Here is a 23,003-nt window from a genome sequence, read left to right on the forward strand (position 1 = left end):
TGGCATCTCTGAATTTGTAGCTAGATCTCTCCTCCTAATAGGGGAGAAATTATGTTTTACACATTGGGTATATTGGAGTGCAGTTTGCTGCACATTAGACTAGACCACCAGCCTGTAAATTTCATCCAGGCTTGCCAGAGGAACTAAACGAGAAAAACAAAAGACAATATCGAGCGGTCAGCAGGTGAGAGCTTACTTTAATTCAAGCGTGGAACAGATGATGCCTTTAGCTAATGAACCAACACTATTTTAAATAGCAAGAGGCAAATTGATTGGCTGGCATGAAGATCGATATGGGACAGTGATTAAAGATGAGGTTATCATCAAGAGCTCAGCAGCCGGAGATCTTCACTCAATCAAGCATGGAACAAATGATGCATTTTGTTATTAATGAGTCTGTTTATTATGTTATCTTGGCATCAGCATTGTCAGAGCACAATCGGGAACACCGTCACAGTTCCCTCCATGGCTCCCATTATGTTCTCCACACACAGTTAGCATCCCTTGCACTTTGTTCTACTACTGTTAGCATCCCTTTGCACTGGAAATGCCAATTGACACGAACCAGGAAAAGATGAATATCATGGATAACCAGCAGGGGCTCGTCGTCGCCGGCGCCACGCTGCTGGTCGCCACCATCGCCTTCATCAAGATCCTCCTGAGGTCTGGCTCCTCCGCCGGCAAGCGGCTGCCGCCGACTATCCGAACTTCGCCGGTGGTCGGCGGGTTGATCCGGTTCATGCGCGGCCCCATCCCAATGATCAGGGAGGAGTACACGCGCCTTGGCAGCGTGTTCACTGCCAGCATCCTCGGCCGCAAGATCACCTTCCTCGTCGGCCCCGAGGTGTCCGAGCACTTCTTCAATGGCTACGAGTCCGAGCTGAGCCAGCGGGAGGTGTACCGGTTGACCGTGCCCATCTTCGGCCCGGGGGTTGTGTATGATGTGGATTACCCCGTGAGAATGGAGCAGGTCCAGATGTTCAACTGCGTGCTGCGTGGTAACAAGCTCCGCGGCTTCGTCGGCCAAATGGTTTTAGAGGTTGAGGTGAGAACTGCCTCCTCTATATTTTTGTGCTCTTTTACGATGTACAATACTACTACGTGGTGGTATATAATACAGAAAAGATCTAACTGTTCATTATTATAGGTAACTTAGTAATTATTACATTTGAGATTCCAAATGACACTCTATCTTACTATTACTAATTGGATGCTCCTTTTGAAACCTCCATATAAAACCACCTAGGATACTAGGTGGATACACTCTAGAAAAATTAAGAAATTCTAGAAATTCTCAATAAAAATAAAAACATAAGACCATCTATTTGTAGACTCAAATCATTGTAGTCATTGAATTTATTATGTTTTCTAAAAAATACCAATCTTGCCATTATGAAATATTCTAAAGTAACTCCTAAATCTATATCTAAATTACCCACCACTGCCATTATACGAAATAAACTAAAGTAACACCCTAATCTTCATTTTAATTACCCACCTTATTCCATTATAAAAATAATTTAGAATAAACCCTAAATTTGCATCTAAATTTTCCGAAAAATAACTTAAAGTAAACATCTTAAATTTACATTTAAATTACCTGCATATCCCATTATTAAAAATAATGTGAGGTAACCAAAAATTTGAATCCAAATAATATTCATTAAAATATATACCCAAGTTACACCAATATATGATTATAAATTATCTGTTTCTTATATTGTTTTTTGGCACATGGCACGGGCGAAATCACCTCCGGCCATCGGCGGCAAGCAGCTGCGTGGCAGCGCTGTTGCTATGCTTCTCCACCCTTTCTCTCCATTTCCGCCGAAATTCAAACCAAAATTGCGATCAACTTGCAATCCAAACTTTGCTATCTCCTTTAACCAAACTTGTAGATGATTCAATCTGCTACAAGTCATAGATGGAGCTTTTGTTCCATAGAGCAACAGATATATGAATCTCTGAACGTTGGCAAAACTCGAGCTTCTACTGAACCTGTATAGCAGGTTCGTCAGTTAACCAATAGAGCCAACACAACATAGAATTCAATCTTTTGAACTCAAATTTAAATTTCCAAACCAACTTTTCCTTGTCCAACAGCTACTTTCATGTGTTACCCATAGATTATACATCCCATTTTGAATGTTCTCGACCAAAGTGTTTATGCAACATTCTTCAAAAACTTGATCCAAATTGGGCTACTCAGCACTGATTTCGGAATCCAATGGCAATTGCCATTCAGTCTGTCAGTAACACCAAAACAGGGAGAACTTTCAATTTTGAACTTTAATTAAACTATGAATCCCTTGATTGCTTTGATCAACAACTGACCCAAGATGCTCACTGGATATCCAAGTTCATTTTCTGTACAAAAAGATGCAAAGTTTATATATAAAAGCTCCCAGAAATGAGGCTCAAAGTTGACTACTTGGCACAATTTTCAGACTTCAGAATTTTTCGAATTTTGAATAGTGTCCCAAGTCAACAACTTTGACTATGCATTTGAGATGCTTATGAATTGAATTTGATCCCAAACTTGATTCCACTTAGTTCCAAACACTTTGAACTTATGATTCCATGTTTGATTCAAATTTTTCCAAATTCGACCATTTATTTGAATTTTTTGTCAAATCATCCAAATTTGAACTTGACTCATAATACCTTAATTTACTCCAAATTTCATTATTATCATCTTGATAACCTCTTAAAGTCCCAAAAATACTTGGTGTTACAATAAATACATAGAGGAAGTGATGAGAATATATATTTCCATGTTAAAAATATGAATCAAACTTAGGATCCATTAAATGAATCCAAGCATGTAACCTACGGTGCAAAGTGAAAAAAGAAAGATTATAAATGTGGATAAAAAATTACTAACCAAAGTATAACATAATTGGATAAAGATAATAACTATATTCTTATATAAGTATTTTTTAGAATATTTAATAAACTAGAGAGAGCTTAAGGTAATAATTTTTATTGTTATCTATGTGCTCTCATTTTTTAAATTTGGAGACTCCATATAAATTCTCACGACATGCAACGGCAAAACAAAAAAAAAGATAAATTCTCAAAATTCTCAAAAAAAACAAAAACACTCGATCTGTAGACTCTAATAATCATAGCAATTGCAATTGGTCTATTATGTTTTCTAAAAATTATCCAACCTATCATTATGAAATATTCGAAAGTAAATTATCCATCTCTACCATTATTGAAAAATATTCCAAAGTAACCCATAATCTTCATCGAATTATCCATACATGTTATTATAAAAATAACTTAAAATATCCTTCAAAGTTTGTACCAAAATTACCCACATATGTTATCATTAAGAATAACCTAATGTAAGCATCTAAATCTTAATCTTTTTATCTGCATGTTTATTATAAAAAAATATCTAAAAGCAAACAAATATATTATTCTAAATTACCTATTTTTGTCATTATTAATACAAAAATACTATGGTAAGGTATATATACATGATGGTGTTACCATCTAGACCATTTATACATGTATGGGAGGAAGTGATGAAAAAAAATTATTTTCATGTTAAACACAATGCATGTATGAATGGAGGTGCAATGCAAAATGAAAAAATATGAATGCGAACAGAAAAAATGTATAGAGTAATTATTAGTCAAAAGACAATCAAAACTGGACAAAAATGAGTACACATCTATATGAGTATTGTGTCAGAATATCTAATAAATGAGAGTCACGGTAAAATAAATTGATCATTAGAGGGTATAATTTTTAAATAACTTTCAAATATAATGACTACTAAAATTAATAGCTCTTGCGGGAGCACGGGTTGATGAACTAGTCTCTCTAAATTCTCTATTCTTGCATCAACTGGATAATTGATCTCATCTGTAAATAAAACATTACCTGCAGGAGTACTTCTCAAAGTGGGGAGAGAGTGGCACAGTTGATTTGAAGTCCGAGCTGGAGCAGCTCATCATACTGACTGCCAGCCGATGCTTGCTGGGGAGGGAGGTGCGAGAGAATCTCTTCGACGATGTTGCTCCTCTTTTCCATGATCTTTGCACTGGAATGCAGCCAATCAGCTTCATCTTCCCCTACCTCCCGATCCCTGCGCATCGGCGCCGTGATCGGGCACGCGCGCGTTTGGGGGAGATCTTCTCCACTATCATCAAGTCCCGCAAGGCCTCTGGACGGTCCGAGGAGGAAGACATGCTGCAGTTCCTAATCGATTCCAAGTACAAGGATGGACGGAACACCACAGAAGAGGAGATCACAGGGCTACTTATCACTACAGTCTTTGGTGGATTCCAGACCAGCTCTATCGCCTCGACCTGGACCGGAGCCTACCTTCTTCAGTTGAAGCAGTTCTTCGCAACGGCTGTAGAGGAGCAGATTCAGGTCATGAAGCGGCATGGAGACAGGACCGATTACGACGTCGTGTCGGAGATGCATTTCCTGCACCGGTGCATCAAGGAGGCTCTCCGGCTTCAGCCGCCGATACCCATGCTGCTCCGCCAGTCGCACTGCGACTTCACGGTGACCACCAAGGAGGGGAAGGAGTTCGACATCCCCAAGGGCCACATGGTCGCATCACCTCTAGCATTTGCCAACAGGCTCCCTCACATCTACAGCAACCCTGACTCGTATGACCCTGACCGGTTTGCGCCGGGAAGGGAGGAGGACAAGGCTGCAGGCGCCTTCTCGTACATGTCCTTCGGTGGCGGCAGGCACGGCTGCCTTGGTGAGGCCTTCGCCTTCCTGGAGATCAAGACAATTTGGATGCACCTGTTGAGGAACTTTGAGCTGGAGCTGGTCTCGCCGTTCCCGGAGAAGGACGAGAGCACTGCGATCGTTGGCATCCAAGGTGCGGTGATCGTCAAGTACAAGCGGCGCAAACTCGTCATCAGTAGCTAAGACCATACCTGCCCCCTGCAAAGTTTGCTATTCTCAATCTGTCGTCAGCCGCTGTGCATCGTGTCTGTCTTGTTAAGACCCTTTAATTTGTGTTCATCGTTCTGTTCGATGGCGTGAAACTGAAAGCCAAACAGATGGTCAATTGCAATGCAATGAATAAACTGTATGGATGAATCTATGATACGTTGTTCAGGCGCACTGAACCAGCTATGTGTGTGTAGCGCATGCTGCATTTTTTTTTGGCAAGATCTTGGCCATGTTTTATATCTGGCCGGTGAAGCAGGGTCAAGCCGGCTTGGCTGCTCTAAAGGAGAGCATGGAGCTAGCCTGTGAGAAACCACACAAATTCCCAGTTTAATCGTGCATCATCCATTCAGCCGTGCTGGGACTGGGAGTGCACATACGCTGTGTGCTGCATTCTCACTGGAACAGACCGTAATATGTTCCAGTCTGACATTCCTCCAGGTTGGCGAGGCCGTCGCCGCCGCACGCCGACAGCTCCACCGTCTCCACGACGAACCAGCAACACGAGGTCGTCCTCCAAGAGCCGTCAGAACTCAGAAGAACCTCTGGGAACTGGGAGCTGGTCTCCTGGAGCTTTCAGAGAGAACGGCTTGGTTAAAGGAAGGTCAACTAATGTTAGGAATAGATTTTAGATAATGAGAAAAATTATCATAACGCGGGCATTTGGTCTAGTGGTATGATTCTCGCTTAGGGTGCGAGAGGTCCCGAGTTCAATTCTCGGAATGCCCCGCAATTAGGTTTTTTTTTTCACAGGACCTGCTTTCATTGGATTCCCTCGTTTTTCTTTTCGGTTCATGTAAGTTTCTTTTCTTTTTGTTCAAAGTGCATGCACGCCCAGTTAGACATTGCATTTGTGAATACTTCCATGATGCCTGGGTGCCCTGCTCTATTTTTTGGAAGCTCTATTCTGTTTGTAATGTTGGAAATCTGTGCGTTTCTTTCGGATCTCAAATTATTCAGAACTCGAATTGCCATACACTCTTCTTCAAGCACTACTGCACTAGGCAGGAGTCAATTCTTGGCTTTCGCCCATGCAGTATGGCCCCACTTCCTTTCGATTATATGTTAAATAGAGTAAATTAAATGATTTTGATTCTGCCGCTCCAGCACAGGCACATTTGAATCTGTTTTCTTCAAAAAAAAAAAAACATTTGAATCTCAATATAGCACAGGCACATATGCTTATTTTTTGGTATCGATGTGCTCTGTTTGCAGCTGTGTAGATTGCAAAAAGAGATCGATCAGAGCATCTCCAGCGTCCCGTAGTTGTTTCCAGAGAAGCCCAAAAATACATTTTCAGCATTTAGGAAGCCACTAGTACCTAACTCATCCCCAATATCTTCTTTGCCATATGGGGCCCACCTACCATCGTTTTTTGTTATTTGATCATGTTAAATTGTTGTGGTTTGCATTAAAAAAATCTTTGGTTAACGATGAGAAGTGATCATCGATCGACCCATCTGTTCCGTATCAATTTCACATGCACTCTTTTTTGGTTCTATTCAGACAAAACTATACAGGATCAAGCAGGTTCTAGCTCTATTTTTCCTCATGATGGCGAGCACAAACATTATCTTCCCAATCAGTTTAACCCTTTTCACTAAGGAAACCTTTCCTGCTTTAGCATAACCCACAGTGGCTGCATGGCTCCAATGCCATGGAATTTCTCCTCACAGCCTCGACACCTTTATGGGCCTCCCTGAGCCCTTCCTCGCACATATTCTTGCACCTGTTGTTGGTCTTTCCCGATGTCCTCCTGCCACAACCCATGGCAGTGTCCGGTGTCAAGCACTCGAGCGCTGATGCATTCTGAACAATGTGCCTTGTTAATTCAATCAGACTCTTTGCAGATGTAAATCCGGTGATCGTCAGATTGTGATGCGAGCATTCCGGCACCTGCCTCAAACGCAACTGAGCCCCATCATCAAGGTCTCTAAAGACTGAATCGCGTACGTCTCAGCGAATCATCAGTTTGCACCTGCATAGGATCAACATCAATGCCATATTATTAAAAAAAAAGTCCAGAATATCTTTACCAGGTGGAATATTCACTAATAGTAACATAGAGAATAACACAAACTGGGAAAGAGTTGCAAAAGGTATTCGTTCAAATAACTCGCATCACATTACTTGTTAACCTGCTTCCAAATTGGACACAACTAGACAATAAAACTGCTGCTAGCTGTAAGTACTTGAGGCAGAATGACACCTTGTCAGTGTAAATAAACATGTCAAACGCACCAGGTCTCCGAACATACCCATCATAGTAATATGTTTGACCTCTGCTCCGAGACAGACAAAGTTGGAGAGCTTTGGAGCATTGATCTCTATTACTCCTAGTTTTTGGCATTCTGTCACATGAAAGTGATTAAGGTGCCGCAACACGTACGCCTGGTACCCTCTGAAGCAAACTATATCATTGCATCTAGAAATCAACAACTGCACCAAAGAGCTACAACTCGAAACAAAATGCTCCAGTTCCTCTCCAGTGATGTGCACGTAGGATGGATACAAGCTTTTGTGGCAACCAAGAGCTGTCCTAGGATGAAAAGCACATGAAACGAGGTGAAGAGATTGCAGTGACCCTCCTGTCTCATCCGATAAAAGCGAACACGGGAAGTTGTATTCAACCCTCTTTTCCAATATAGACATATCGAATTCAAGCTCTTCAATGCCAGGCTTAAAAGCAAACCGAAGCCATCTATCCATATAAGCTAAGAGGCCTCCATATTGGGACAAGGGTACAGGTGAAGTGTGAAAGCTTTCACCACCCCAATGTCAGAACGGTTCTTAAGAACATGGGCAATTTTGTTGACGAAATAGCTTTCTGTTATGTGCTATCTGTATCGCTCATCTGTCAATGCGTCTTCTTTCAGAGCCTCCCAAAACCTGTGAATACCCAGTGTCTTGTTACTGAATACAAGCCTGGGATAGCGTCTCCCAGGAACGTAGAAATCCATGAGACACGCAGGCAGAGATTGCAGTGACCCTCCCTGTCTCATCCGATAAAAGCGAACACGGGAAGTTGTATTCAACCCTCTTTTCCAATATAGACATCTCGAATTCAAGCTCTTCATTGCCAAGCTTAAGAGCACCCAAACCCGAAAATTAGGCGAGGAAACATCGATCCCCGCCGAAACTTCTCTGCCTCCTGCATCGAGGTCGTCTCGGCGCTAGATGGCGGTCCGGCGGTGCGTGGTGAGGAACTGAGGGAGGCACCAGATCCATTGCGGGTTCCACTGGATTCCTCGCCTGGAGAGGAAGAGGGAGTGCAGGGCAGGGGCGAGGATAAGGTAATTGGAGTAAAAAAATGGGATGCGTAGGATGGAGGAAGACGCTCGGGCTCACCGAGGTGTAAGCGCCACGTGTGGGCTGGGCTTCCCGACGGGCCAGGCCGAGGCCGAGCTCTCTTCCAGGTCAACAGCTGAGCCTGAGTAGTCTAAAAAAGAAAGCTGAGCCTGAGTACATCGGTGGCGTACTCTCGTGCATTGCTTTGGCACGTAGTAATAATTTGAAAACAATAGACAACTTCTCGTAGTAAATGTAATAATATCTTAATTTGTATATTGTAAAAGTAATAATATGAGCTGAACGGTAACGATAATTCTATATTAGTATATAAGTCATCTAATATTTTTAAATATTTAGCTTATGAGGTGATTGCACGCCACTCATTCGTATCAACACAGTCACTAATCTTTATGAATGCACAACATACCTTCTATGAACATATGTGAAAGGGCTGGATCGACATCTTTTGAGATTGATATAGTCATGATAAGTAGCTCACTTATCAACAAGAATGTTGCCTGCACTAGAATAATAATCAGCCGTAAATTTCAGCATGTGTTGGTGAGTCAATTGGTAGGCTCCATCGCATTGAATCTAAACCACCGAGGTATGTTTGGGGTTCACACTTGATAGTAGCTTGTTAGTGTGAACATCTTAAATAAAAATATTAGTTTTTCCCCATTTCATTTTGTTGGATTTACTACTCCCTATGTCCCCACAATATAGCTACTTACCTATTCATTCTGGATTCTTTTTTGGCAATTCTTTCTCATATCTTTCCTTTTTTTATTGTTATTTCCATGTACTTCTTGTACTCAGCATTTTTAACTTACCGAATTTGTTGACTCAATATTTTTACAATGAGACATTGGTTCACCAATCTTTTTCCTGTTGACTCAACTTTCTTATAGTTATTAATCTACTGAGTACTCCCTTTGTTCAAAAAAAATAAGTCATCTTCTTTTAATGACTCGTTTTTTTGACAAATTTTGAATCGAATGACTTGTTTTTTTGGGTGGAGGGAGTAAACATTTGTAGTTTGAATAATTTTCACGAGAAATGTTGTTTCTATATTTTCTTAATGACTCATCTTTTTTTAATAGATTTCCTGACTACTGAAATGAGTAGGGGATCGTGTCGGAGTCGAATCAGAGCTCTAACACACGGGCTGAAACAATAGTTGGAAATTAGAACTAGAACCCAAGAGGGCATAAAAGGTCATTTTGCATGTGTGGAGGGGTAGGACGTTTTTCGTCTTCCCCCCTTCCCTCACCGATCCCCTCACCCCGGCTGCCGCCTCGTGCCGAGACGAACCATAAGCCCTGCCCTGCTACGATCGGTGGAAACCCCGTCGAGTTCTCCTCCTCTCCCGCTACGCGTCGCGTGCGGCACGGAAGAAGAAGCCCTCCGGAGCCGAAGGAAACCCTCCCCGACAAGGTCCTCTGGCGCTGGCCCCTCTCTGACGCGGCACCACCACCCGCGCGCCAACGGCTGGAGGGAGCCCTCTCCGACGTGCCGCCACAACTGGCTGATCCTGGACCGCTTCGTCCACCGCAGCAGAGGCTCGAAGGCGTCGACGAACGCGACGCCACGGCCTCGGCGACCTCCTACGACTGTGTCGGCCGGCCCGTCCACGTGTCGCTCAGGGTGGCCAGCTCCCCCGCGGTGTCCTACCTGCACCTCCACCTGCCACCTGCTGGACAGGGAGGGGATCGAGGACTGGTGGAGCCCACTGTGATCGCCGCCCACCGCAACTCCATCCTGTTCAAGGTCGTCGTAACCTTCAAGGATTCCGAATGGACTGACCCCTTCTCGATGGGTGCAGTCTGCTTCTGTCAAGTTCCCTGTCAACGCAGGGTCATTCATTGAGGTTTCGGCGACTATATGAGGGTGATTATTGGTGGGTGCCGCTAGGGAGAGTGGAGTGGGGAGGCTGCATTTGAGTTGAGTGGTGACCTGTGTTGATGTCCCAATCCAACCAGGTGAGTTGTTTGTTGTTTTTTCTTTTCTTTTCATTTTCCTGCCTATGGCCGGGGGCTGTAGTCTTGTATTTTCTGCTATATCAACGAAACACGCACTATCTTGTGCGTTGTTCTTTCAAAAAAAGAAAGACCCGGAACATTCTTGCTTTTTTCGAAAGGGCGTTAAAGAGATTTGCTGTAAAAGATAAAGGAGATATATATACAAACACACAAACACTACCTCATTCCAGCTTATATTAATAAGAAGACCATATAATTTTACAAGCATAAGAATATAATCTTTCCCTCTCTTTGACCTTAGACAGAAACACTTTATGCATCGTCTGATTCAGTCACTAACTTCACGTGTACATGAAGCATCGGTTTTCAGAGCAAGGAGTCATCAGTCATGGATCGATGGCACGGCTGTAACCCGTGAGCTTGTCGTAGTATCTGTCCCACAGCATGAGTCCGCCGTAGTTGGGGTCGTCCTGCACCGGCGGCAGCACGCTGTCGCGCAGCGTCGCGGGGTCGATCCACCCCCTCATCCCGTCCGTCGCCGGCAGCCCCATGAGGAGCCTCGCCGCCGGGAACCTTGACACCCACATGTGCCACGCGCCCCAGAACAGCCGCATCTCGTGGTAGTCGTACCCGCACCGGGCCTCATCGTAGAACCGCACGTGTAGGCGCTCGAACAGGCCGAGCTCGCCGCCGCCCATGTCGGCGTCGAGCACCCGCGAGCACGGCGGCGTCGCCGTCAGCCGGACCGCCTTGTTGGCGGCGCCGTTTCGACCACCATTGTTGCGGCTCTCCTGAAGGCGACACCTCACGAGGTCGCTGAAGCGCTCCTGCTCCGCTTCGCCGTCGAGGTAGAAGTCGACGCCGTCGAGCACGGCGTCGCCGAACGGGCGGCGGACGCCGCCCCGGCGGGAGGCGCCGCCGAGGAAGGCGTTCCAGAGGTGGTCGGCGACGTCCCTGGCGGTGGCCGGGGAGTTGTAGCTGCCAGCGACGGAGAGGAGCACGGTGACATTCTTGGCGCTCTGGCAGTGCTTGACGTCGGCGCCGACGGTGGAGACGTCGTGGCCGGAGAGGTCGGTCAGGTACTTGCCGTGGCCGGCGACGCGGAGGAAGGAGAGGATGACGGTGGCGTAGAGGCCCGTGTCGCAGGCCTCCCTGAGGGAGCCCTCAGCCCTGTTCCGGCCCCAGACGACCGTCAGCTCGCCGGCGGTGACTGGGCCTGGGGAGGAGATGAGGAGGAAGAAGAGGACGCAGCTGGAGAGAGTTGTTTGGGCTAGGAGAGGTGATCGGAGTTGGAGCGTCATTTCTTGCGCTGCTACAGCTTTTGTGTTGCATCCTCGCTTGCAAACAATGGCAGCATTATATATGACGATGGCGCCGACGATAAACGTCGGAAACTGAGGGCGGCCAGGATATGACGGGAGACCGACGACCTTCATATAGCGGCTTGGCTGCATGTTCCCGCTGACTAAGCACTGACGTGGCTACTGGGTACCGTACCTCCGTACACGCGGAGACAAATTGGAGACAACTCATATGCGGCCGTATACAATGTCCACGACGCCACAAACTTCGGCGCAAACCGACCAACCAACGTGCGGCTTCCCTCCATTATGCGCAATCAACATTTTGACCTTTGATTTTTTTAAAACTATATATGAAAATGGTGGTAATTAGAAATCTTTGTGCCATTTTCAAATTATTTTTAAAAAAAAATCCCAATGCAATGAGTTAAAACCAAAAGTACATGAATAATTCAGAGGGAGAGCAATGGGTTTGTTGCATGCGTGTAGCCATGCAACTCCATGCATATTTTCTAGCATGGTAATATTTTGTTCATTCTTGTAGCAAACAACATTTTCTGATTTGGGTAATGCTCCTAAGAAGGGCCCGGTGAGGGCATAGGCCCCCACTCAACTTTTGATTTTTGTTTGACTTGGTCCTATTTTGCTGAGGTTGCCAAAGTCCAATCAAGAGGAGGCCCTCAATCAGTTTATGGACTAGGTCCGCCCGTGCATCTCAAAGTAATACTCCCTATGCCTTTCTATTCCAAACAATGTATTCTGAGTTTGGAAAAGAAACCTTCGGAGCTGTTGCGGCGTCTAGAAGGTATATATTGATGCACATTGTCAACAGGTTATAAATTTTAGTTTTACAATTTATGTTTTGTATTTGGAGAACATTTCATCTTGAGAATCAGTATTGTTTGGTGCCAGAATACCAATATAAGTTGCAGCAGTGTAAAGGTGGCTTCTTGTTGATTAGACATGTCAGCCTTAGAACTAAGTTCATGATAAGGTAGCTTAAGGCCGTAGCGATTCCTTTTGTCGTCGTACCGGTTCCACAGCATGACGCCGCCGTAGTTGGGCGTGTCCTGCACCAGCGGGATCACCTCCATGGCCACCGCATTGGGCTCCACCCAGCTAGCCGTCGGTCGCCGCGCTGGCGCCGCCGGCAGCCCTACGTAGACCTTGGCCTCCGGGAACCGCTCCGTCCACCCCAGCCACGACCCGTAGAAGAACCTCCTGTCCTCCGACCTGAAGGAGCACAAGGTGTCGTTGTAGAAGCGCACGTGGATGCGCCGGAACAACCCCGTCGCCAGCGCCGCGTCCACGCCGCCGTCGCCCATGCACCACGGCGTCGCCGTCAGGAGCACCGCCTTCGCCTTCTCGCCGCCGTACCTGTATCCGGCGAGGCGGCGGGCCAGTGCGTCGTAGTTTGCCGACCCCCCGTGGTCGACGTAAAGATCGACGCCGTCGAGCACGGCGTCGTCGAACGCCCGGTGCACGCCGCGGCGGCGCCCGCCGAGGTACGCGTGCCAGAGGTGGTCGGCGACGTCCCTGGCCGCCGTGGCGGTGGGTAGGGAGTACCGGTCGGCGGTCGCCGTCGCCGCCGACGGAGAGTAGCACGGTGACGTTGGTTGCGGTCTGGCAGTGCTTGACGTCGGCGCCGACAGCGGAGGCGTCGTGGCCGGAGAGGTCGGCAGAGTACCTCCCGTGGCCGAACCGTTGATCTCAGGCTCTTTTAATTTGGTAGCCCATAATTTTGACTTCCGACTAGATGTGATGCTTGTTGGTCAACCATGCATTGTATTTGTATGGCCATGTATGTGCATGAGCTGTTCTCCATGTCAATCGATAACAAGACCGACAACCCAGAGCCAAAACCCGACATGGGGAAGACGAAAAACTCCAATCCAAACACAAGCAGGAGTGGATTAAACTAACCTTGGATCAGATTTGCCGAAGAAGATGCTAGATCCAGAGTCGGCTCGACAAAAAAGGCGGCAACCTAGATGGCTAAAAAATAAACCTAACAGAACATACTATCTATAAACTGGATGTCGATCTGCTCGATTCCCTCACCCTCCAAGCCCAGGAGGCCGTCGGAGGATGAGAACTGGCCGAATCGATGTTGGGATCGAATGATCCCTCGTTGTCGCCTTTTTCTTCAACACCGGGACTCAAAAGAGAGTGATATGTGTTTACTGTGCTTGATGCAATAAAATCCACCCTTTGCTTAAAATAAAAGCTAGCTACTAGATGGCTGCAAGCGTGCATATAGTGAAATTACTTGAGACATGCATGCCAACACACAATGGCGAACCCAAGAGATTTTAGGAGCACGGGCAATAATATGGCCTAATAAAGTTACCTGGGCCTAATGGACTCAAGCCTAGAGGAGCCCGGCAGAGGCCTAGGGTCACCGGGACCTAGGTCCTCCACTGGCAGCACATCCAGCCTGTCTATGAGAAATTTTTATGAACTTTGATGAGCTAGTGCAAGATATCTAGTCAAACCATTGGTGTTCATGTGGGCCAGGGTGGTGTAGGAATGTAGGATTACCTTTAGTTGACTCAGCATTTTTATGCTTCATATTGTACTATATATATTATACATGTGGCACTAAAATATTTGAATGGTCAAAAACAACTCTTAAGTAGCTGTTGACGTAAAATCTGGACCTCAGGCTTCTACGTTGAACAACATGGAGGATCTGGGAGATACGCTAATGCCAGTGCAGACTTCAAATCGCCTCGCGGGTAGTACAAGGCGTGCCAGTCAATTTCATCTAAATATTGACAAAGTAAACTTTAAATTCCTGAACCGATCGGCGGCGAAGCCTTTCGAACTCATGGGTAGGTGTTCTTGGAATAAACATCATGACAGATAGATATTTAATATAAGCATATGATATAAATAAAACATTAATAGCACGTGCCTCGGCTATGTCAGCAGATAGGTTAAGATAAAGCATTGTAACACAACAGTTATAAAAGGAAGCTAACAGATCTAGTCAATGCCTTGATAAGTGTATTGAACTCAGACAAGGTAACACAAATGAGAGAACATTGGCATCAATCTACTGACTTAAAAGATTAGAACCTAACAACAAGGATCAGCCAATGCTGATCATACACAAGCTAGATACATTAACAGATCTTAATTAATATCTTGATAAGTGTATTGAACTTAGACAAGGCAACATGAATGAGACGGCATTAACTTCAATCTGTCAACATAAAAGACTAGAGCATAATCACCAAAGGCCTGTTGCCTACCGCTTACAAGCCGATTAAGGTAACAAAATCTAATCAATGTCATGACTGTGTATCGAACTTAGACAAGGTAACACGATGAGAGGGCATTAACTTCGACCCGTTAATCTTAACAGACAAGCTCGTAGCAGCAAGACCTCGTATGCGCCCCTATCAGCTCAATGATGTCATCACACTTCTGCAAGATACGGATAAGACCCGACCGAGGCATCGGCTCTCAAGAGTAGCACACTGACGTCAGAGGTCAGGCGGTTAGCAATAAGAGGGGCAGGAGTAAAGATCTATCGGACCTAGCATATGTAAAACAGTAAAAGTATGCAAGATCTACTAGCTGATATGATCTGATAATTGTGAACGTTTAAACAAGGCAAGGGAACCGACGAAGATAACCTAATCAGATCTAAGCCGATCGATAACTTGAGTAACGTCGAAAACAAGTAGAATATTGGACAAAGCTTAGAAAGTTGTACTTGCAATTTAAGATAACTCGATAACTAGCCACACGACAATATCAGAATATAAGACTTAACTTAAAAAGTTCTGATATAGGTCGTAATGACCGGGTGATGGTACTTACAAGCTCGCTTGAGATCGAAGCCGATGCAGCCTTGCGTGCTAGAAGGAACTTGTCGAATCTACTCTACTCCTACTGTTAGGGTTTTGGCGGCGTGGCACCGGAAGGTTGTACTGATTGTCCTCTTTACAAGGCTCACGGGTTTATACTTATACCCTTTATACCCTGGAGTAAGCTAAAATCCTAGTCGATTACGACATGGCTATTACAGTTATTTTTAAAAACTACTAAAGATAAATCTCCACGTTTTCTCTTATTTGGTGGAGTCCATTCTGCTTCGGACTGGACCTGCCTAGTCTTCCATCGGTTCCGGAATCGTGGTCAATAACCGTCAGTCTTAGTCAACGCGGCTCCATCAGCGGCATTTTTCTATCTCCTTCATCAGTTGTCAGAACTTTATACGCAGCGGTTGACTCTGGTCAAAAACCGGGTGTCAACAGTGGAGCGCATTGTCCAAAAGTTAACATGTCAAACATTTAGAAACAAAAATACGAGTACCTATTAGTCAAAGCACTACGGAAGGTTGACTGGTCAAAAGCAAATACTTTCCAAGTCAGCAGGGTGGTGTATAATTATCTTTGACCCATAATTTATATATATGCCTGATATTGTATTATATTATACATGTGGTTCTAAAATATTCGAATGGTCAAACTTTATTGCTCGGTGTTGACATGTGCAACAAGTCTGCATCTGCTGGAAGAAATCAGATCGAGATTCTTGTGTGCCACCCAAAAAACAAAAAAAATCACAAGTGGATAATTGATCGGGCACCACATTCCGGTCGCCATGTCGGTCGTCAACATTGGGTGGCCATGTACAGTTGCCCGTCGACCTCCTCCATTCTTCTCTCATATCTCTTTCATCAGTACACGTTTGCACTGGCGGATTTCGAAGCATTCAACCCTGTGAGCTACCTGTCCTCCATGTCACTGTGCTATCCGTCCATGGAATTCAATGCTTTGCTACGATTCTCGCTGCTGCGTGAAAGCAGACACATCATCTTTCACATTGAAATCTAGCTGAAAGTTTTGCTCATACCCGTCAACAATGGCTGCTGCAATTTGTCTCTTGCCAATTCTGTCTCTGTATAAATAAACCTTACTCTCACTCGAGTTTCCATAAACCACTAGGCACTTTGCACAGGAACAAGTCATCAGTAACAATGGCGTTCACACGCGGGAGGCCGTCGCTAGCCGTATCCGCGGCGGCGCTTCTCTCTGTCGTGCTCATCAGCTTCCTCGCCGGTCCGGCGTCGGCGCAGGGGAAGACCGGTCAGGTGACGGTGTTCTGGGGCCGGCACAGGGACGAGGGCTCCCTCCGCGAGGCCTGCGACTCCGGCCTCTACAGCATGGTCATCATGTCCTTCCTCGACGTCTACGGCGGCAACGGCAACTACCACCTCGATCTCTCCGGCCACTCGCTCGCCGGCATGGGCGCCGCCATCAAGCGGTGCCAGTTCCTCGGCGTCCCCGTCTCCATCTCCATCGGCGGCTTCGGCGGCGCCTACTCGCTCCCCACCAACCAATCGGCGCTCGCCCTCTTCGACCACCTCTGGAACACCTACTTCGGCGGCAGCCTCAACGACACGCGCCGCCCCTTCGGCAACGCCTGGCTCGACGGCGTCGACATGTTCCTGGAGCACGGCGGCGCCGCCGAGCGGTACAGCACCCTCGCACTCGAGCTGGCGAAGCACAACATCCGCGCCGGCGACGGGAAGCTCCTGCACCTGACGGCGACGGCGCACTGCCGGTTCCCCGACGACCGCGTGAAGGAGGCGCTCGACACGGGCATCTTCGAGCGCATCCACGTCAGGTTCTACGACGACACGGACTGCGCCGCCGGGTTCAGCGCCGCCGAGTGGGCGAAGTGGGCGGCGGCGTACCCGTTCACCAAGATCTACGTCGGCGTGCCGGCGTCGCTGCAGGCGGCTAAGACGGGGTACACGGACCCGGCGGCGCTGCGCAGGGCGGTGCTCCCGGTGGCGCAGAAGGCGAGCAACTACGGCGGCGTGATGATCTGGGACAGGTACTTCGACAAGCGAAGCAACTACAGCGGCAGCATCAAGAGCTGGGTTTGAGACCCACTTGGCGCCACTCTAGATTTTTTCTGTCATTGTTTATGCAAGTTCTGTTTAACAACTCTATTTTGTTCTTACATGAGTGCAATAGAAATGTTATTTCAGTCATTGTTTTATTAATAAAGCTTCCCTTATCAAAAAGTAAATAAGAAGTGTTTATTTCATTAGTTGAATTGTTCCCTTGAATCATCCCTATATTCGATTTTACACCGGTTAACAAACACACCTGAATGTTCTCAGAAATCCCATGTTCTCTAGCGAATGACTCCAAATTGAATTTGAATAAAAAACTCGAAGTAATGAATCCATACATGGCTTGCACTCATAATAACTCCAACCTTATTTGATTTAGTAGATTTGTTGCCAGAGAAAAAGAAGAGGCAAAACTAATGGGTGAACAACATCCAACAGAGGAAAAAATTTGATAAAACATTTTGGTGCTAAATCAAGCATGATTAGTTTCTCTTCAACTCAGATTTAATTTCTGTAAACAAATTTGATAGGAGATAACCCTAGACCCAAAGGACCTCTTCTTTAGTACCAGGTTTTCCTCCACTTAAGAACTAAAAGCCTCATGCCTGGTATAGACAACAACAAAAAATTGGACTGACCAGTAACATTGCTTACCATGTTTGGTTGGATGGATCACTAGAGTCCTTAACAACTTTTTCAAGCATTTTTCACAGGTTGCCACTGCAGTCAATGAGGAATATCTGCTTAGGAAACTGGCAGGGGTAAGCTGTCTTCAAAAATTGTTCCTATAGTTTGTGTGTTGTCGGTAGGAGTTACTGATCCTGTTGTCGCTAGAACTGGTGAGGAACCTCTTTTCTGTTGTTTTGTTTGTTTCGGATTCAATTACTCCTCTTCTATAAACTCAATGATGAGCAGGTTTCCAGCAAATCCTCGGGAAAGAAAAGTTGGTGCGCTTTTCTCTTTGCATATCAAAATTGCTTAAGATAAAGGAAAGGAAAACTCAAATCCACAAACGAAGAATAAGAAAGCAACTTTCGATTCTAAGATCGGACCTTACCTCTCCGATCGCTATCCATCAGAAGCTCATGAGTGTTTGTGGAAAGCAATAAAATAGAAAAGAGTTGCAGGGGTAACTGCATCCCCTTGCACCTACATTCCAAGATGGCAATGGGTAAATCCCCATCGGGTATGGCCACCCTAGACCCATCCCCGCCATAAAAATTTGAGACCGCCAGAATCCCCATACCCGCTATGGGTGGGGAATTTTCCCCTGACCCATACCCGGCCGGGGTAAATCATACCCGGCGGGTCACCCATACCCGCCAATACTTTATTTACGCACATGAAAATCAGCAGTTCAACATCAACCACCAGTACCAGAGCACATAAAATTAGACAAATAATAGCATATAGTAATCTCCACTGCAACCACCAGTCACATACTCACAAAACACCATCACACAAAGTCATTGTCATAAGTCATTACATTTTTTGGGGTACATAAATATAGGAAAACAATTCAACAAACATGCTGGTCATTTGTTGTCTTGTTGATGACTTGATGTGTTGGTTTTCTTCACTTGGAGTTGGAGACAACAGACAACTTGCTTTGCTCAAAGTTCAAGTTCCTATATGGCAATATGGCATGGCAGGCAGTACAACAAGAATAAGAGTTAGTATGTGTCTAGACTGTATAATAACAGAATAAGAGCATGATTGCAATAGTGGTTTCATTTGAATATGTGCACACCTGGAGGCCCTCTTGAATATCTTGGAGGCAAGACCAGAAGGTGGCTGCTCCTTTTTCCTTGTTGTCAACTAAAAAGGAAAACCAGCAATTAGGATAGAATCAAAGTAAAGAGAACCAACCAAGCTACAAAACAAGAGAATGGACATACTTTTGTACTTGTTCCGCAACCAATCTTGTGAGCACATAAGAGCCTCTATCATTTTTGAAGTCAGCCTACTGCGATGCTCGCTAAGTACTCTCCCACTGGTGCTAAATACAGACTCAGATGCCACTGTAGTGATAGGAATTGCATAAATATCATTTGCTATCCTTCTCAAGGTTAGATAACGTACTCCAGCCACCTTCCACCAATCCAGCACCTTGAAACCCTTAGTTTCTAGAGATACCAGTTCATCTTCTAAGTAGCGATCTAGTTCTGATTTGAATCGCACAGCAGATGGCCTTGTACTAGCAACTCTTGCACTAAATGAAGATAAGAACTCTATGTCTTCGGTTGGAGCTGCAGCTGCTGCTGATTCGCTATTGTCACAGTCTTCTTCCACATGGTATTCAATCATCAATTCAGTTAATAGATCTATGATTTCAGCAACCTTATCCTCACAAATGTAACCAGTTGTACCAGTTAGCCACTCAAAACACATCAGCAAGCTCAACTTTTTGAGACGAGGATCTAGAAGGGTTGCAATACCCATCAGTCCTTGGATGTCCGGCCAATATTTGTCAAATTTGGCTATCATGCTAACTGACATCTCTTCAATCTTTGTACTGCCACAAGTTGACCACTGTCTGATTTTCTTCCTAATCTCACAAATTTTTATGAAGTATATGTTGGCAGTAACATATTCAGTTCCAGAAAACAACAAAGTTATGTCATTGAACAATCATAACCGTTCTACAACATCAGTAGCAAATTTCCATTCCTCCTCACTAGGCAAACATGTATATTGCTTATCAACACGACTTTCTCTAATGAAAACAGCTTTATAGGGGACTGCAACACTAAGCATCTTAAAGGTTGAATTCCATCTAGTCTTGCAGTCAAGGTTTATCTTATGATCCAAACTAACCTTAACAAACTTAGCTATCTCCTCAAACTTCTCTATCCTTTTTGGTGTTGTTGTCCAATAAGCCACACTTTCACGGATATTCTCAATAGCAGTTTTAATATGTTCTAGACCATCCTTAACAATCAAATTAAGAATATGAGCACAACAACACATATGTAGTAGTTTTCCTTCATTTATAAGCTTACTTTTTCCAATCTTCCTCACCAGATAAGGGATTGCCGCATCGTTAGTTGTGCAGTTGTCAAGGGTAATTGTGGATATTTTCTCATCAAGGTTCCAATCAACCAAGGACTCATATAGTTCTTCAGCAATCACTTCAGATGTGTGAGGAGCTGGTACATAGATGAACCTATACATGTAACAATGTATGTAATCAGATTTCAGATTGTAGGACATGTGCAAAAATCGGTAAAACATGTGCAAAAATAGATTTCAGGACATGTACCTCATGATAATGTTTCTCAAAGTCCAAGATTCATCGATGAAATGGGTTGTGACTGCCATATAGCCCATTTTCTGGTTGTCAGACGTCCACAAGTCAGAAGTTATGGCCACCCTTGAATCAATACTAGCCATATATTCAATTGCTTTTTTCCTCTCCATCTCATATTGCATCACAATAATCTTCCTGGAAATTTTGAAGGAATATTAAAAAATGAATACAAAAATTACAATGGCAGCAAGACCAAACAGTAAGGAACAAACCTTATTGTATTCCTAGTACCCATCTTGAATAGTGGCTGAAGCGCACTTGCAAACCTTCGGAAACCAGCATGGTCTACCATGCTCAAAGGATACTCATGTAGAATTATAATTGCAGCAAGTTCCTTTCTAGCTACTTCTTGGTCAAATGTGTAGTTTTCAACTTGAACGGTACCTGATTCTGTGGAACCAAACCTCAAACAGGATTGTGACAAACTCTTGTTCCCTGTTGTCTTGATCTTTCTAAGTGTACACAACTTCAAATGATCATGTAAGTGCTTAGTTTCATGGTTTGTTTCACCTGATAGCTTCTTGAAACAATACATGCACTTTGCCTTTGTTGTGCCCATGTACCTAACTCTCTTTACTCATTCCAAACTGCTGAGGTGAGCTTCCTCTTTGCACCACTAGCAGGACCATCTTCATCTTCTTCAATAGGATCTTCATCATCTTCTATTTCAATAGGCTTTGACATTTGAACTGCAGTTTGTGAGCATTCACCTTCACTGCTAGTACTCATTTTTTTCAATCTGTATCACATAATAAGGCACATTCAATAGAAGAAATAATAATAATTACACTAATGAGTTTTACAAGTAAAGCAGAGTAAGCCAGTTCTTGAAAAATATTTATCTGACGTTGACAAATAATAACTACACTAATGAGATAACAATTATCAAACATAACAGATGTTATGTTTGCAACTGTGCATAACTCCATATACACCAAACTCATCTACCAACACTAGTGTTCTTTCAAATTTATAACTATCAGACTATCAGTTACTCAAGTTCTGCTATAAAAAATTCTGCTCAGGCAGCACAACTCACAAGTATTAACCAACTGAATTAGGAATTTAGGTCATGTATCAAATTACAAGCATGTAGCTCACTTAGCATAGGCATGTAGCTCTTAGGTTACTTACATCAGTGGCTGCAGCAACTTGCGGCTAGCACCAGGAGGGCGAGAATTAGTTACTACACCACCTGAAGATGTGGCTGCAGCAGCACCTTCCCGAGATGAAGCCGGAGAAAGAGGGGGGCCGGCCGTCCTTTTGCTTCGTCTTCTCCACAGCCGCAGTAGCTCCAGTCCTTTTCTTCTCCTTGGTGGTAGTGTTCTTGGGCTTGGTTTTAGGAGCGGCGCCGTTCCCGTTCTTGGCCTTGGATGCAGGAGCACTGGTGGTGACGGCACCAGCGCCGATCTTCGGCTCCGCTGTAGGAGCGCCGCCGGCGACTGCAGCTTGGACCTCCGGATCTTGCAGCTTCAAAGTGTTCCTGGCGTCGATGAGCTCGGGATCCAGTGGATTCAAGTGGTCACCATCCTCCAAGAGCTCCGCGATGTTCCTTTGATGCCGGATTGAAGGAGCTGGTTAGTGAAATAGTGCGGAGGAGAAGGAGGCAAAGGCAAGGAGCACGGTCGCGCGGAGCGCCGAGCGCCTCTGCACCATCGCCTGCAAGTGCAAGTGCAAAGCATATGAAGGGAATTAGGGGAAGGGGAACTGAGGATTGGGGAATGGGGATCACCGTTCTTGCTCCGTCGCCGGCATGGCGTGGCGTCAGGGGGGGTTGGGGGCTCGGGAGACCAGACGTCAAGACTCAGGCCGTCAGGCGGGCAGGCGGCGGAGGCGGGTGGGAATTGGGATAGGGTTGGCCGGTTGGGAGAGGGTTGGGGTGCTGGGGAACCTGGGGTTTTACATGGGCTGCTGGTGGGCTTTTTTATTTTGGGCTGGGTATTTTTCACCCATGGGTTAACGGGTATGGGGACTGCTGGAACATACCCATACCCGCGTACCCGATGGGTGAAGGGTTTGGTCCATTTACGTACCCGTGGGTAGTGTATTTAGTCCATATTCAGATCCTAATGGAGTAAATACCTGTCGGGTATCGGGTCGTGGGTACCCATTGCCATCTTGACCTACATTGCGAGAGCAAAGCCCACACGTGGGCGTGTGCCACTGCACTTGTTGGACTAGGTCGAGAGAGAGGCAGGACAGGAATGAAGCGGAACCTAGCATTGAGGCAACCAAGATCAGGGGAGGACCAGGAATCTAAACATAGGCAAGCTGCATCGGCCACACCTGGCTCAAGTTTCACACAA

The 23,003-nt window shown here is 45.4% G+C and overlaps 3 protein-coding genes, 1 non-coding gene and 1 pseudogene across 4 annotated transcripts; 3 read left to right on the forward strand and 2 right to left on the reverse strand.

Moving 5' to 3' along the window:
* Positions 1-310: 310 nt before the first annotated feature.
* On the forward strand, positions 311-5,106 carry LOC117833927 (obtusifoliol 14-alpha demethylase). The gene is made up of 2 exons (XM_034713515.2): positions 311-1,045; positions 3,904-5,106. The coding sequence occupies exons 1-2, from the start codon at positions 548-550 to the stop codon at positions 4,906-4,908; spliced, it is 1,503 nt and encodes a 500-aa protein (XP_034569406.1). The 5' UTR covers positions 311-547; the 3' UTR covers positions 4,909-5,106.
* Positions 5,107-5,589: 483 nt separating this feature from the next.
* On the forward strand, positions 5,590-5,661 carry TRNAP-AGG (transfer RNA proline (anticodon AGG)). Its single transcript has one exon. It is a non-coding gene; the product is annotated as a tRNA-Pro (tRNA).
* A 4,744-nt stretch (positions 5,662-10,405) lies between these two features.
* Positions 10,406-11,661, reverse strand: LOC117833626 (xylanase inhibitor protein 1). The gene has a single exon (XM_034713197.2). It carries the CDS (start codon positions 11,657-11,659, stop codon positions 10,592-10,594), a length of 1,068 nt encoding a protein of 355 aa, XP_034569088.2. The 5' UTR covers positions 11,660-11,661; the 3' UTR covers positions 10,406-10,591.
* A 644-nt stretch (positions 11,662-12,305) lies between these two features.
* On the reverse strand, positions 12,306-13,376 carry LOC117834429 (xylanase inhibitor protein 2-like; annotated as a pseudogene).
* Positions 13,377-16,178: 2,802 nt separating this feature from the next.
* On the forward strand, positions 16,179-17,581 carry LOC117866477 (xylanase inhibitor protein 1). The gene has a single exon (XM_034750683.2). The coding sequence runs from the start codon at positions 16,500-16,502 to the stop codon at positions 17,412-17,414; it is 915 nt and encodes a 304-aa protein (XP_034606574.1). The 5' UTR covers positions 16,179-16,499; the 3' UTR covers positions 17,415-17,581.
* The last annotated feature ends 5,422 nt before the right edge of the window (positions 17,582-23,003 follow it).

This window comes from Setaria viridis, chromosome 8, assembly GCF_005286985.2.
Source record: "Setaria viridis chromosome 8, Setaria_viridis_v4.0, whole genome shotgun sequence".
Taxonomy (NCBI): domain Eukaryota; kingdom Viridiplantae; phylum Streptophyta; class Magnoliopsida; order Poales; family Poaceae; genus Setaria; species Setaria viridis.

Bases quoted from the DNA above. Each gene is read 5' to 3' on its own strand.
- LOC117833927 (XM_034713515.2), top strand. From the start codon at position 548: ATGCCAATTGACACGAACCAGGAAAAGATGAATATCATGGATAACCAG. The intron at 1,046-3,903 runs GTGAGAACTGCC...CATTACCTGCAG, and splicing joins AAATGGTTTTAGAGGTTGAG to GAGTACTTCTCAAAGTGGGG.
- LOC117833626 (XM_034713197.2), bottom strand. From the start codon at position 11,659: ATGCAGCCAAGCCGCTATATGAAGGTCGTCGGTCTCCCGTCATATCCT.
- LOC117866477 (XM_034750683.2), top strand. From the start codon at position 16,500: ATGGCGTTCACACGCGGGAGGCCGTCGCTAGCCGTATCCGCGGCGGCG.